A 14,057-nucleotide genomic window follows, 5' to 3' on the forward strand; every position below is an offset into this window, starting at 1 on the left:
ATGACATTTAAACTGAAATTATATGTGTTTTTCCATATAATTTAATCAAGGTAGATTAAGTATACCAGATTCCTTTAGATGAAAATATAGAGGTGTGATAATTATGCTCATTCAGCAGATTCTGGTCAATTTACAATCATTTTAAACAAGAACAGTTCTGGCTTTTTAGAGCTAAGCTACTCTATGTAAAGCAGGCTCTTAAGGCCCAAACTGTTATTATTTGTGAATGTAAACAAGCTGTCCATTAGCAGTCTCTAAATCATCTCGGAGGGGACACAATCGGGGCTACGGGCCTATATTTATCACTGCTATTAATTTATCTTTTCAGGCTGGAGCCAAGCTTGAGATAACAGAGTCAGGCCATGGACTAGAAAATCTGCAAAACAAGTGGGATAGTTTAATAACTATATGTTACATGTGAAATTCATTATTATGTTAAGTTCTTCTACCATAACGTGATATTTTGACTGTTTTTTATCTTCGCGTTGTTCTGATTTCTTTCCAGAATCCCTCTGTAAATATCATCATGACTAAATATTAAAAGCTACAAAAAATGGTACAGAGGGGATATTAAGATATAAATAACAGAAGGCGCTTTGAGGCTCAGTCCACTGAATTAAACATGAGCTTAGTCTGGAAGATGAACACATGTCCGCTCTTTCAGGCTGAGTTAAAAGACTCAACAAGTCACATACAAGTGCAATCTGCCTGATTGCCCAGAGACGCAGCCCTGCTGTGGCTGTGGTAACAGATGAGTCCACAGAACATCTATGTAGGTGTGTATACTAATTTGAATATATTTTATTTCACCCCATGTGTGAAGCACTTTGTGTGTTTTTAAAAGTGCTACGTAAATGAAATTATTATTATTACTGTCAAGCAGCTATCTTAATTAGTTTTCATCATCAGCAAAACTGGTTCTTTTCTCTAAAGAGTATTTTTGGTCATTTAAAAAAACAGACTTGCACGTTTGGTATACGTTTGGAGACTGACGTCTAACAGGGAATTATTCAAAATGAAAAAACACAATGCCAAGGGAAGGTAGTTTCTTACAGTTGATCTTGGAATATCTAGGAGAAAGAAATTTCACAGTCTGACTTATTATAACAGTGGTTTTGTATGACAGCACCACACTCAGACTCAGTCAGCTCTTTAGAACGACCCAGTCTTTCACAAATGTTTGTAAAGGCTACGTGCTTAAATTTATACGCCTGTGGCAATGGGACTGAACACACCTGAGTTCAAAGACTAAGAGGTGTGGCACAACACTTTCATCCATATAGCTAATGTGTATTGATATACAAATTTTCTTTTCAGAGAAAGATGGGTGGGTAAATTTAGAAATTATATCCCAGTGTAGGTGTCGGCTCATCAAAGATTCTATAAGAACACATGAGTTTGGAATAATTATAGAGCTGTTTCTGCTTTAGTCATTTCATCTTATTTGGGTTAAGTCAGTTAGGAAAAAAATATGCTCTGCATTTCTTTAGGACATACCAGGATCGAACAGGGTTTATACTACAGGCAATCAAATTTAAACAAACCACGCACGCTTTGCGGATTAGATGGGTTTTGGAGTTAAAACTCTTGATAAATAAGAAAAAAGGAGGTTTTTTTTAAAAAAAACATTTGCTTGGAATGCTGCTTATTTTTGCAATGTTTATCCGGGTTTTAAAAGCTTTTGTGTTTGGGTAGTGGAAGTTGCCAAACTACAAAGCATTAGTTGAGCTTTGTACTCTCACAAAGTCTTCGAGTTATGTATGCATCACTGTAATGGAATATGTAGTTAATCCTAGCTCAGACGAGATTGTTAACAGCACAGTTCTCTCATGAAGTGTATGTCAGAAATAATGTTTGACAAAAAAAAAAAAAAAAAGTCTGGGCACCCAGACCAGCAGTCTGAGCCGGTTCCAGATACTGACAACTTCTTATTATCAAATCATACATTAATAATGTTAGTAACCAAAAAAAAAAAAAAATAGTAGGGGGGACACGTGTTGCAAGAAAAATGACAAAGTAATTGGCTGATGTGGCTCTGCGATGACATGATATGAGGGGAGCTGTGCAGGTCGGCGAGGCTGTCAGTTACTCTGAACGCTAAAATCAAATTAGACAATGAAAAATGCTCATGCACTTGGTTACTGTAGCAAAACAAAAGCAATACTGGGAAACTGGAGGCTCGGTGGGAGACATATGGAGGAAAAAAGTGGAGACAGTGCCGACAGCTTTCAAAGATGATGTATTAGTGATTCAAAAGCATTTAATGAACATTAGTGACAAAAAAGAGAAGCCTAAGAGGATGGAAGGAGGAGAGAATGACAAGAAAGAAGGATGGGAAGAAAGAAATCGTTAAGGAGGGAATACATGAAAAAGAAATAGATAGATGGTGGGGAAAAATAGATAACTAATGAAGAAGATAAAATAAAGATACAAAGGAAATAAGGAAAGAATAAAGAATGAGAGGAGAGATTGGGCAATAAAGGGAAAGACAAAGTGAAAAGAAAGGAAGGGAAAAATAAACAATTGGAAAGTCTGTAAGAAAGAAAGAAAGAAAGAAAGAAAGCCTTCCTCTGTACCAGCCTGCTCTTGTTGAACCGTGGGACCCTGCTGTGCCGAGCTGGCAGCCTGTGAGCTTCAGGTCAGATTACCAGGACAAACTACAGCTAGAAAATCTCAGTTTGGTGATAAAGGTGAACGACCCCGCTGAGCAAATCAAAGATTACAAACAGCAAAGGCTTCACTTTCAAAACTAAAGCAGACAGACCAAAGAACAATCTGATTAGAGGTGAGGTCTGTTTATGGTTCAGCAGCAGTTTGCAGTTTATGGCATCAGCTTGTAAACTGTGACGGGGACATGATACACCTCGCTCTCTCCTCTGACTGCAGTCACACTGAGGGGTTTTTAAACTGATTCCATATTTGTTTGTGTGCATCCTCCGATCATCGCCATACTCTTGGCCAGTGTTCACACACTAATGCAAACCACAGCTTCCTCTCTTCTGCTCCAGAGGGCCTGCCTGCATAGATCCCACAACAACCCCACTGCTTGGTATTTGCCCCTGAATTAATAAATCCTGCGAACAACGCTTTAATAATTTGGCTGCTGCTGGAGCGAAACGCTTTGACATGTTGGCACACAACCCCAGCCACATCTGAGGCAATTTTATTGGTCTAGTAAATTGTGAAAGAGGCTCGAGTGTGCAGTATTTCCACATCAGTCCCTGTCTCCTTAAAACTGAACTGGATACACACACTTTAGCTGATTTTTATATTTGCTTACTGGGTGGTAGTGGCATAGATATCTGAGGGAAAGTGCTTGGTTATGCCTTTGCCCTAAAAATATTCTATTAAGATTCACTTTTACTTTAAATTTTACACGTAATCTCTTATTGTTTAAGCAAAAACCTTTCCACCTTCTGACAAGATTAAAAGGAGCTTTTAGTCATTTATATTGAGTCAATGACCTGTCAGTTATTCCCAGGATACCAGATTATTTTTCTGCACTGCTCTAAAAGCACAAGCTACAGGTCTTGTATCTCTTCACACTAAATGCAATAGAAAGCCTGCAGCCCGACTAGACTGGATATTCTAATCTGAGCTGGCATGCAGCCAGTTCCAGCTCTATACTGTTCAGATTGTGTCTGTAGGCTGTGTTGCAACCTGGTGGCTACTAAAAGTCAAGCCTGACGACCACCACACCTACAGTCTCGGTATTTTTCCTCCTTCCCTCGGGCAACAACAGGCGAATACAGACATGACCTGACTGAAACAGGCCCTTTAATGACAGAATGCCCGACCTGGGAGTCCGTGTTTTTCACCTCACATTTGCAATCCGGGAAAGGTCGCAGCATAATGTGGTTTACTAGGCGTTTGCGCACGACGCACGAGACTTACGGAAAGCCTCTTACGGGTACTTGAGGTTCCCTGGCGTCGGGTGTGCAGCTCAGAAAGGCGGAGAAACACAACAAAATAGGGCTGCACGGCAGGCTGTAGATTGCTCTGCAGGTTGCGTGCACCTGACGAGGTTGAAGTCGGCGCTCAAGCCTGCAGCCTACACGTCCAGTCAAACTGTGACACTTACAGCTGTGCAGCACCACCTCCACTTCCATCCTCATCATCCCTGGGTTCGCGCACACACATGCACATCAACATGCAGCACACACTCTCCTGCAGCTCGGCGCCTCCAGCAACAGCGCCGCTCTCATCCCCCCTTTCCTCTTTATCCCTCACAGCCGTGCTCACTCACTATCAGCGGGATGGTCCTGTCATCCCGGTGAATCTCCAGTCGACCGGGGATCACCTTCTGCCCGTGGCCCCTGCCGCGAGTCTGCGAAGCCGATGACGACGGCGACGACTGGGGCTTGTTGTCCTGCCACAGGTAATAAAACGTTCCTAAGATCCATGCAACGGTCAGAATCGCGATGGCGTTGGCCCGTATCCTTCGCATGGTGAGCCCATACGGAGGGCTCCGCAGCCTGGCAGGTTCAGGTCCGTGCGCCGTGGAAGGTACAGCCTCCCACGCCGGTGATGGGTCGAACCGCAGCGCAGACAGACAGCCTCTCTGTCTCTGCGCGTACAGCCGCTTCTACCGGAGCGATGCCTCTCTGCTGGGATTTGCGCACTGACAGAGCCACGGTCCTAGCGCCGAGTCATATCATCTCACCACTCTCAAACACTCGCGCGCTCACGCACGCTCACGCGTTATCCATCCGCTGGCTGCGATGAGGAGAGCGCGTCCAATCTACGATGAGCAGCTGACACGCAAGCTTGGGTGCAGATCATTGGGGGAAACAAAGAAAAGACTCAGATGAGAGATCTTCACTTCTGGCTCTTTCAAGCTTTAATTCGCGGTGATCTTTTTAGTTTTTACTCCCTTTGCGCGTCACTGGTTGGTTTTACCTACATGAACATCACCTCTTTCCCTTTAAACCCAAAAGCAGCTCCCCTTGTTTGTATAATAGCCAAAGCATTAAGGGTGTAGGGTAGCTAAATCGACCTCCACCCAATGCTTCAGAACGGAATTTGGAACAGATTCGAGGAGCTGTCTCGTTGTACTTCGAGTTTCCGAAGGTAGTTTTTAGAGGCAAATATTTTACTTTTAGCTTTTAAAGTTGATTCGTTTAAATAACACGAGGCATTTTTGGAGGTTCAGCATCCCGAAGAAGAAAATCAGAGGTGAAATAGAAAATGTTGGGCTGTAACTAAATGTGTTTATGAGTCTTTATTACAATACAAAAATAATTAATAGGGGGGAAAAAGCTCATCACATTCACAGAAATGTTTGGATGTCTTTTTCTTATCTGTTTATAGTATTATAAAACGAAGAAAAACAGCAAGTTTCGTTTTATAAAAAAACTACAAATGAGCAATTCATTTGCATTATTTAATTCATCTACCAATCAATAAACCGATTATTAAAGCTGTGGTAAGTTGGGTTTTAAGAGGAAAATCAATAATAACCTTTCAGCTTATTATAATTCAGCAGTCTGAGAGAGAACTGGGCTGCTTTACCTCAGTGGGCTTTCAGGCTTTTATGACAGGAGACTTTTGGAGACATTTTCAGGATAAAACAAAACTCTTATTAGAACAAAGTGGGGTTGAGCAATAGTTAAGCAGTGGGTTTTCATCTGGTCCCCTTTACTTGCTATTTTTCAGTAGATGTGAAGCACATGCAAATGACCATCTGGTGGGTATTGCTTAGAACAAAGATGGGAGAGCTGTAGGAAAAGCCGCAGTTGTGTTTTTGTCTTTTTTCCACATCTCCGTCTTCACGTCACTTTGCATCACTTCAGTTCAATCCAGGTTTATTTATACAGGGCCAATTCCCAACAACAGTCGCCTGAAAGTGCTTTATACTATAAAGACCCTACTGTATTTGAGGAAAATCCCTGCACTTAAACAATCCTCTGTGAGCCAACACTTTGCGACGACGGGAAGGGAAAAAAAATATTTTTTAACAGGAGGCATGCTGCTATATAAACACAGCGACTGAAAAGTGCTCAGTGTGTCATATGACATCCTGCAGCAGCCTGAACCTATGACATCATAATTAACTGATTGTTCAGGGTCACTTAATCCTGGTTTAAGCTTTATCAAAAAGGAAAGTTTTGAGTCCAATCTTAAACATATCTCTATTTAGCTGTCTATGTGTGATTGCACTGTCTCTTATGGGTCCAACACTCATGACAAATGGCAACTTATTGATCAAGCATGGTGTCCAACCATGCAGATAATTAGGTTTTGTCCCTGCAATTTATAATGGAGGTCAGTGTAGTTTAATCTGTGGTGTGCAAAGCATGGAAAAAAACGTCATCTTCTTCTATTCCAGCAACAGTGGTTCTCTTATTTCATAATTTGCTAATGTAATTGGATTACTTTCTTATGCACAGAGATATGAATCAAAACTGAAATGAAATGCTGGACAAATAAAACCAGAACTGAACCAGCTACACATAATGAGAAAAAATTCATTCACTTAAATATATTGACCCTTTTAATTTCTTCAGTACAACATCTGCTTCATCCTGAATCTAAATAAAACCTGCTGCAACATTTTTCCTCATTGCACAGGTAGGCTCATTAGTCTACCTATGCATTTTAAATAACGCTTCTAAATTTGGAGCCTCCAGCTCTCGCCGAGTAAATTAAGCAATGCAGCTAAACCGATCACGAAGACAAAGGAAGACTTTGTAGCAGCATGAATATTTAACTCTTGATTTGCACAGATGACCTTTGCAACTATGACATATTCTGTGTGCGAATAAATCAGAGGCGTAAGAAAAAGTCAGAATACATTAGCCTGAGAGGACCCCTCTCCAAAATCCGTAACAACCTTTAAACGGCCTCAGACACCAGCGAAGAAATCAGAGCAGCGCAATAACACCCCAGAGGCATAACAGAGCTGAGGAGGCTGAAATTTCTCATCTTATTCCCTCTCTGCTACAAGAAACAGAAAAAAACAGCCCACAATATGAGCTCATCCAGCCCCACCTAACAGAAAATGCTATGTGTGCGACGTCCTCACGAAGCTAGGCCCACCGCTACAACATTGGGAATCAGGAATGCCGAGTTTTCCTTGACAGAAGAAGATAAAGAAATGTGATCCACCAATGGTGGAGGGAAGGCAACGAGGAGCCAAATGAAATCAATAACTGGAACACAAACCCGTCTGCAGCTGTGCACTGTTATGTTTTTAATTGGTGATGCATTCAAGCAATTATTTTGTGATGAAGCATGCTCAGAAATGCCAACAGGCTTACTTTTCTCTGTTATTTCCGGTGTTTAATAGAACCACTTTCTAATGAGTTTATAACTCCTGTGGCTTTAAATTTCTAAAAAGCTAATTACATGCTTTTTGCATCAGTTATAAGCGTGGGTGAGAGCTTGTAAAAAAAAAAGAACTCCCTTTACCACTATGGTGTATGGTCATTCCACAAGGAACACAGACAGTTGGTTGCACTGATCGCCAATTAACATAAGGTATCTTTGGACCGTGGGTGGATGCCAGAATACCAGGGCAGCCACAGGGAAAGCTTGCCAACACCAAGCAGAAAGTCCTCAGTCGGGAGGTGGAATCAAACCCAGAACTTCTTTCCTGTGAGGCTGAATCAAATTATTAAGTATTTATCAATCGATCATCATATACAAATGCACAATCATTAAACAGAAAGGATAAATGCTAAACAAAGGATTTACAACCTGGCAACCCAAACCTGGTTGTTATTGAAGAGAAAGCATGCAAGGTCAAATTAAAGTTGACGTATCATAACAAAATAACAGCAGGTCACTGAGTAATCCCATAAAGCTACTTTTGGCTGCTCCCTTATTCACAAGGGGTCACCACAGTGGGCAGCTCCGCATGTCTGGTTTTCACGCCGGATGCCCTTCCTGATGCAACCCCGAAGGGATTTGTGTCTCTTCCAGGATCACCCCGGGGATCTTTTGGTTGTAAACATGCCAACCGCTACACTACGAAGCCAGTTACAGCATAAATTCAGAAACAAAAAAAAGCATGGATTCGACCTGTGCATTGATTTTTCAATATTTATTGAGTGAGTAAAAGACTGGCAGCAGCCTCAACCAGTAGCCATCATAGGCCCCTTATTTTCTTCAGAGTGTCTTTTTCATTATTTATTCCCTTTCTTCTATTCCTTCACCGAGAGACCCATCAGGCAGCGAGCTCTGCCCTGCATCCAGGCTGAGTATATAGAAAGGGAAGGTCACAGGGGTCAGAGCCACATCTGGCTCAAGGCTGGGAGATATTTGTCTTCATTGGTACAGACAGGGCTGCGTCTCTCGCGGCTCTGCTGTCACAGTTATCTTTGGGAAAGACAGTGACACCCCAAAGCTGGGAGGGAAAAGTCTACACATTGAGACAAGGAGAGGATAAAAGAAGATAAACACACACAGCAGCCATGGTGAGGTGTTGGTACTGCCAGCTTAGCTGGGAACACCGCACACTCTAACGTCTCATGGAATTTTCTTCTTACATGGGGCCTGGCAATCAAGCTCTTAACAGGCCTTTTAAAGGTGCAGAGAGGGAACCCTGGTTGCATGGGGGGCTGACAGCAGAGTAAACCTACTGCTAAAGTCAATATTGTCTCTCCTGAGATGTGTGGAAAGACAAAGCTCCACATTCCCACAACAGCTGTGGAAAAAAAAAGAAGTGAAATGTACTGGGTGAGGAGCAGGTCCTAAAAGTTGACCTCTAATGAGTCACGACTGATCAAGAATCAAGCCTGCAAGGACTCTGCTGTTTCCTAAAATCTCTACTAGCCGGAAGGTTTCCATACCTATTATGACCTCTGACCCCTTTGTCCTTGAGGAGGCTTAACAGAGTATTGCATGATGGGTGTCACACAAAACATATTTTGCATCACACTTTGCAGTGTGTTCTGTATGTGTGTTTATTGCAAACACAGCCACAGACTGTCACCAGCACTTTTAGTTCCGGTGAGAATCACTGTCGGCATTTCACACAACTTTGCCAGACACCCCCCCCCCCCCCCCCCCCCCCCCCAAAAAAAAACCGAAAAAAAAAACGAAAAAAAAAACAAGCCTCTATGGAATTCCTCTATAATAATAGTGGAAACACAGCCCACTCAACTGCCTCTCGGCTGTATCCGGTGATCATCGAGCTCTAAGAAATACAAGTTTAATCTTGCCTGTGTGTGTCTGTGCTTGTGTATATATTATGCAAATACAAAGTGTCAGAACACAAAGACAAAGCAGGAATTTATGCGAGCATCTGTCCTGATGCATATGGAGCAGGGTTTCAGCTTCTGGTGCTTCACCGAAGGCCAGAGGCGACTTTACCGAGTCTGCTCTGTATAACTGGAGTATTTTTACATCAGGCCACGTAAAATGCATCTTTTAAGCATAACTCAGGGTGGCAGGTCTTGTTTAGCACTTTCACCTCAGACCAAGAGGGTGACTGGTTTGCTCCTGATGGCCTGGTGGAGCTTCTTGTGTGGATATTGTCGACTCTCGGTTCTCTGGTTTCCTCTCCAAGTCCAAAGACATATATGTTAAGTTACTCTGTGACTCTAAATTGTCTATAGTGAGCGTAAAGTAACTGGCAAACTGTCTAGGGTGCACCTTACCTCTCACCCTATGACAGCTGGGATAGCTCCAGCACCCTTACAAGCATGGAAATGTTAAGCAATTAAAAAAAATAGATGGGTAGTATAAGAAGCACTCCTTTTAGGCTTTAGAGGGGTATCTAAAACTGAAAGATTGCAGACTTAACTGTGCATTCAGCAGTCTTCAAACATCCATAGAAACTTCCGAGACCTCTGAGCGCACATCTAATAATTAAATGACAAAAATATCTGGCTTTACGAGGTAATGGTTCCAGGATTATACATGTCTCAGTGACAGTAGTTTTACAGCAAGACTCAGCTGAGAAATGAACTAATTTGTTTTATTGCTGAGAAAGGAGAAAGTCACAGTTTCCCTTCTCTTGTATATGAAGCTCGAGCCATGAGTGTGAAGCGTAGTTTGGCATAAAGTCTGCAACGCCAGAGAAAGAACAAGCCCAGCTCTATTCAAGGACAAAGGTAAGGTTAATTGTTTAACAAATCACACCTTGGTTTACACATTTGTCTGATATTAAAAGATCCCCAATTTGAGATACGGAGAAGACACTCTTATGAGTTATGTCAGGAAGGGTGGTGTGGTGACCCTTTGTGAATAAGCGAGCAGCTGAAAGGAGCTTTTAGCTTGCAGAATCCACCTTATAGTTCCTCTAAAGCTCACTGATAATAAGATTTTGCGTTTGGCTGGTTAATATTTAGAAAAACTGCTCAAAAATATAGCACAGCTTGGCTAGCTGTTTTCCACTCTTTAGTCTTTGTGCTAAGCTGATTGCACAGCCCCAAGTTTGAGATTGAAAGCTTGTTCTCGACTGAAAGTTAAAAAGAAGATCAATGAATTTCAAGTCTCAAGTCTGAGCAGTTAATTAAAAGTCCATCTGCTATAAAGAGGTCTTCCAAACGGTTCTTCTCTCAAGGCCTTTCAGGCGCTCCAGTTTTGTTTAACTCTTAGGTTTTCAGTTCAGTTCCATTCAGTTTAATTTCTATAGCACCAAATCACAACAGCAGTCACCTCACTGTGCTTTATACTGTAAGGTAAAGACCCTGAAACAATACAGAGAAAATCCCAACAATCAAATGGCCCTCTCTGAGCAAGCACTGGGAAAAAGTGGGAAGGTAAACCTCCCATTTAACAGGAAGAAGCCTCCAGCAGAAGAGGTACCATTCTACTTTTAACTATTCTGTTAACCACAAGTAAGGTAGCAGTCTGAGAGCAAAGTGCTCTACTGGGGTGAAATGACGTCTTCAAGATAAGATGCTGCCTGATTATTCAAGACCTTATTTGTAAGGAGAAAGACTTTTGACACTGATTCTGGATTTAACCTGGAGCCAATGAAGAGAAGCCAGTATGGGAGAAGCATGCTCTCTCTTCTCAGTCTTAGGTCCAGCAGGATAGCTACATGGAGAGCTTCAGTGGACAGTGTTGCATTTACCCAAAATTTATATTAATGTTGAGTAATAATAAGAATCCAGTATGGGAAAAGATAATTAAAATCAGTTTAGTTCAGTGATGAAGAGAAAACCTTTGATTTTTGAGTTTGAGGAAACCCAGCAGTCTGACTTAAAGCCTACAGACCTCAAGATAGACTGTATATATCCCAGCAAATCAAACCCAAAAACCTAAAGCACCCAACTCAGAGTTTCTTTCCTTATGATGGAGTCCCTCTGCTACCGTACCAACTATCCTTACAACACTTTTCTTAATCAGCCATTCGATGAGAGCAGATGCAGCTACTTTCCAAGCAGTGACGTCTGATGGAACAAAGCATCATTTGTGTTACTTTAATGCAAGTCACATCAGACGGGTGGAGCTCCAGGATACGGAGATTTGTGAGCAGGAAAGTACACTGACCTGATGTGCAGACATTGTTAGACTGTATTACTTAAAGGTTATGTGAGCTACACCCCAACTAAACACATATTTGAAACACAATAAAGCTACGATCATATTGTTCACCGCTCAACTCCTGCTGGAGCTTAGCAGCCAGTCCATGGTGCTTTGAGCCAGCAGAGCACTTCTACAACCACCAAAATGTAAGTGTCAGTATTTTGTCTGCAGGGTGGGTGCATTTGGGATTCACCGAAGAAGTAGCCATGGTAGATGACAGAGGCTGAAAATGTTAATTAATCCAACAGCCGATGTGGTATTTTATTACAAGCTTAAAACTTTTTAAAGCTGGGAATCACAAAACCTTTTAATAACCTGGGATAAAAACGCCTGTACAAAATTTAATAGCAATTAAGTTACTGACATATTTAAATCTGAGACAAGCCTGTGCACCACAGTCCTAAAATCACTCGTCATTTTACTTCAACGTGAAGACTTGAATCTACACATTCAAGTCTTCCAAAAGAACCAAGGAGGTATTTTCTCTGTGCCAGCTGCGAAGAAAGTAAAGCAGATGTGGACTGGTTTAAACTGGGCACACAGCTTCCAACTGGAACATCTTTTCCATTCCCACACTGCTGCAGCATTCCAAGACATGACACCATCCCAGCGCTGGTGTTATAAGTGCTCTTCATTTTTACAGGAGATTATTAGGGGCAAACGGGACAATACGGTGCTGCTGGATGCAGAAGACACACTTTTAAAAAAAGACAGAGCTACATTTTGGAGATTACTGAATTATTCAGTGCTTCTCTCAGCCTCACAGACACTGCTGTTTTCAAAGTTGCTGGGGACCTTCGTACTATGATGTCGGAGCTCTCAATATGCTCCAGTGATGCTTCTATCAGCCAAACATATTCTGCTGGTTTGGGCCCTGTTCTCAAGCTGGATCCTGTCTCCCTGCCCAGACGAGGAAGTCATCAGGATCCATCCAAGGCCCCGATGTAGAAAGCAGTTGGCAGACTTCACTGTTAGTGTGTAAGACTTACGGCGTTGCTGAGCAGTCGGGCTGTTGTGATTCTGTTACTCCAGCTGGCTTGGCTCAGTTTAGGAAGTCCATTAGCAGGACAAGTTACAGTGTGAGTATTCTCCGGTGCCCCGGCTCTGAGGATAATGGGCTTATCTGGGAAAGGACTTCCAGATGAGATGTGGATGGCTTACTGTTCGCAAACAGATAAGGAGAGGAGCTACTTTTCTTTATTTGTGAAAGCGGGAAGAGGAAGTGCTGTAAATTAAAAAACAACAACAACAACAACAACTAATAACTGATGAGCTCATTATCCAGTCTGCATGTTACCTGTATATCTATATTTATGACAGAAGATTTTTCTTAAATTGGTTTATAACTAATGGAAATGTCAGAATAAAAAAAGTAAAGGTGAACAGTTAAAACTGCTACTGAGTTAACAAATTGAATAGTCAAATATTTTAAGAAAAATCTGAATTTTGCTTATAAAATAACACACAGTTGCTCCAGAACATCATTATTTCCTGAAGCTGCTCTCTTGGATTGAGATGTGGTGACTGTGGAGGCCATTTGTATACTGTGTACTCATTGTCATGTTCAAGAAACCAGTTTGAGATGATTTGAACTGTGTGACATGGTGTGTTATCCCGCTGGAAGCAGCCGTCAGCCTACACTGTGGCCACATAGACGGACAATGCTTAGTTGGCACTAAGAAGCCCCAAGTGTGCCAAAAACATACAGCATACACACTATTCCAAAACCAGCAGCCTGAACTGTTGATACAAGGCTGGATGGATCCACGCTTTCATGTTGTTTATGCCAGATTCTGACAACCATCTGAATACTTCAGCAGAAACTAACAATTAGTTTATTCAACCCTGTATTGTCCGTTTTGGTGAATCCGTGAGGATGGCAGCTTCAATTTGCTGTTCATAGGTGACAAGTGTAGGACCTGGTATGGTCTTCTGGTGCCGTAGCCAATCTGGTTTATTCATATTGTAGATTCAGAGATGCTCTTCTGCAGTCTCCTCTGACCTCTGATTTTCACTCAGAAAACTGCAGTTCACTGAATATTTTTCAGACCATTCTCTGCGAACCCTAAAAGTGACTGTGTGGAAAAATCCCATTACACAGGAAGTTTCTAAAATATTTAAACCAGCTTGTCTGACAATAACCGCCAATTAAAGTTTGAATTTCAGCAGGTTATCCTTATCAGCAATGCATGTCTAAATGCACTGAGTTGCTGCCTGATTTGCATTTAAAAACAAATAAACATTTGAACAGCTGTAGCTAATAATCTGCCTGGTAAATCAATTTATTCAGTAGTGGTGTTAGCCACAAGAATTCTGAATTATGCAGAGTAAAAATGTAGATGTTAAACATAAAAAGTAAAAAAATTCAATCATAAACCCATTTTTGCTGGTAAGTTATCAGTAGCTGTAGCCCACACATCTACACATAATTTATACTTAAGAGTCTGATGACATTTTCCACAGTGACAATTCTGTTTTGGCTTCCTACTAAATCCAAGCACTAAAAAGATTCATCACCTGCATAATGAATATGTGTAGTGTAGGTGTTGAGAGTTGCTGTCACACAGGCACAAACA

The 14,057-nt window shown here is 41.7% G+C and overlaps 1 protein-coding gene across 1 annotated transcript in view; it reads right to left on the reverse strand.

Moving 5' to 3' along the window:
- Positions 1-4,659, reverse strand: part of galnt16 (UDP-N-acetyl-alpha-D-galactosamine:polypeptide N-acetylgalactosaminyltransferase 16) — a 63,344-nt gene extending 58,685 nt beyond the window's left edge. Inside the window, exon 1 of the mRNA XM_085143390.1 lies at positions 4,247-4,659. Coding sequence (XP_084999516.1) covers positions 4,247-4,447 — 201 coding nt within the window. The 5' untranslated portion in view covers positions 4,448-4,659. The remainder of the gene's footprint in view (positions 1-4,246) is intronic.
- Between the last annotated feature and the right edge of the window lie 9,398 nt (positions 4,660-14,057).

This window comes from Neolamprologus multifasciatus, chromosome 19 (assembly GCF_963576455.1).
Source record: "Neolamprologus multifasciatus chromosome 19, fNeoMul1.2, whole genome shotgun sequence".
NCBI classification, from domain to species: domain Eukaryota; kingdom Metazoa; phylum Chordata; class Actinopteri; order Cichliformes; family Cichlidae; genus Neolamprologus; species Neolamprologus multifasciatus.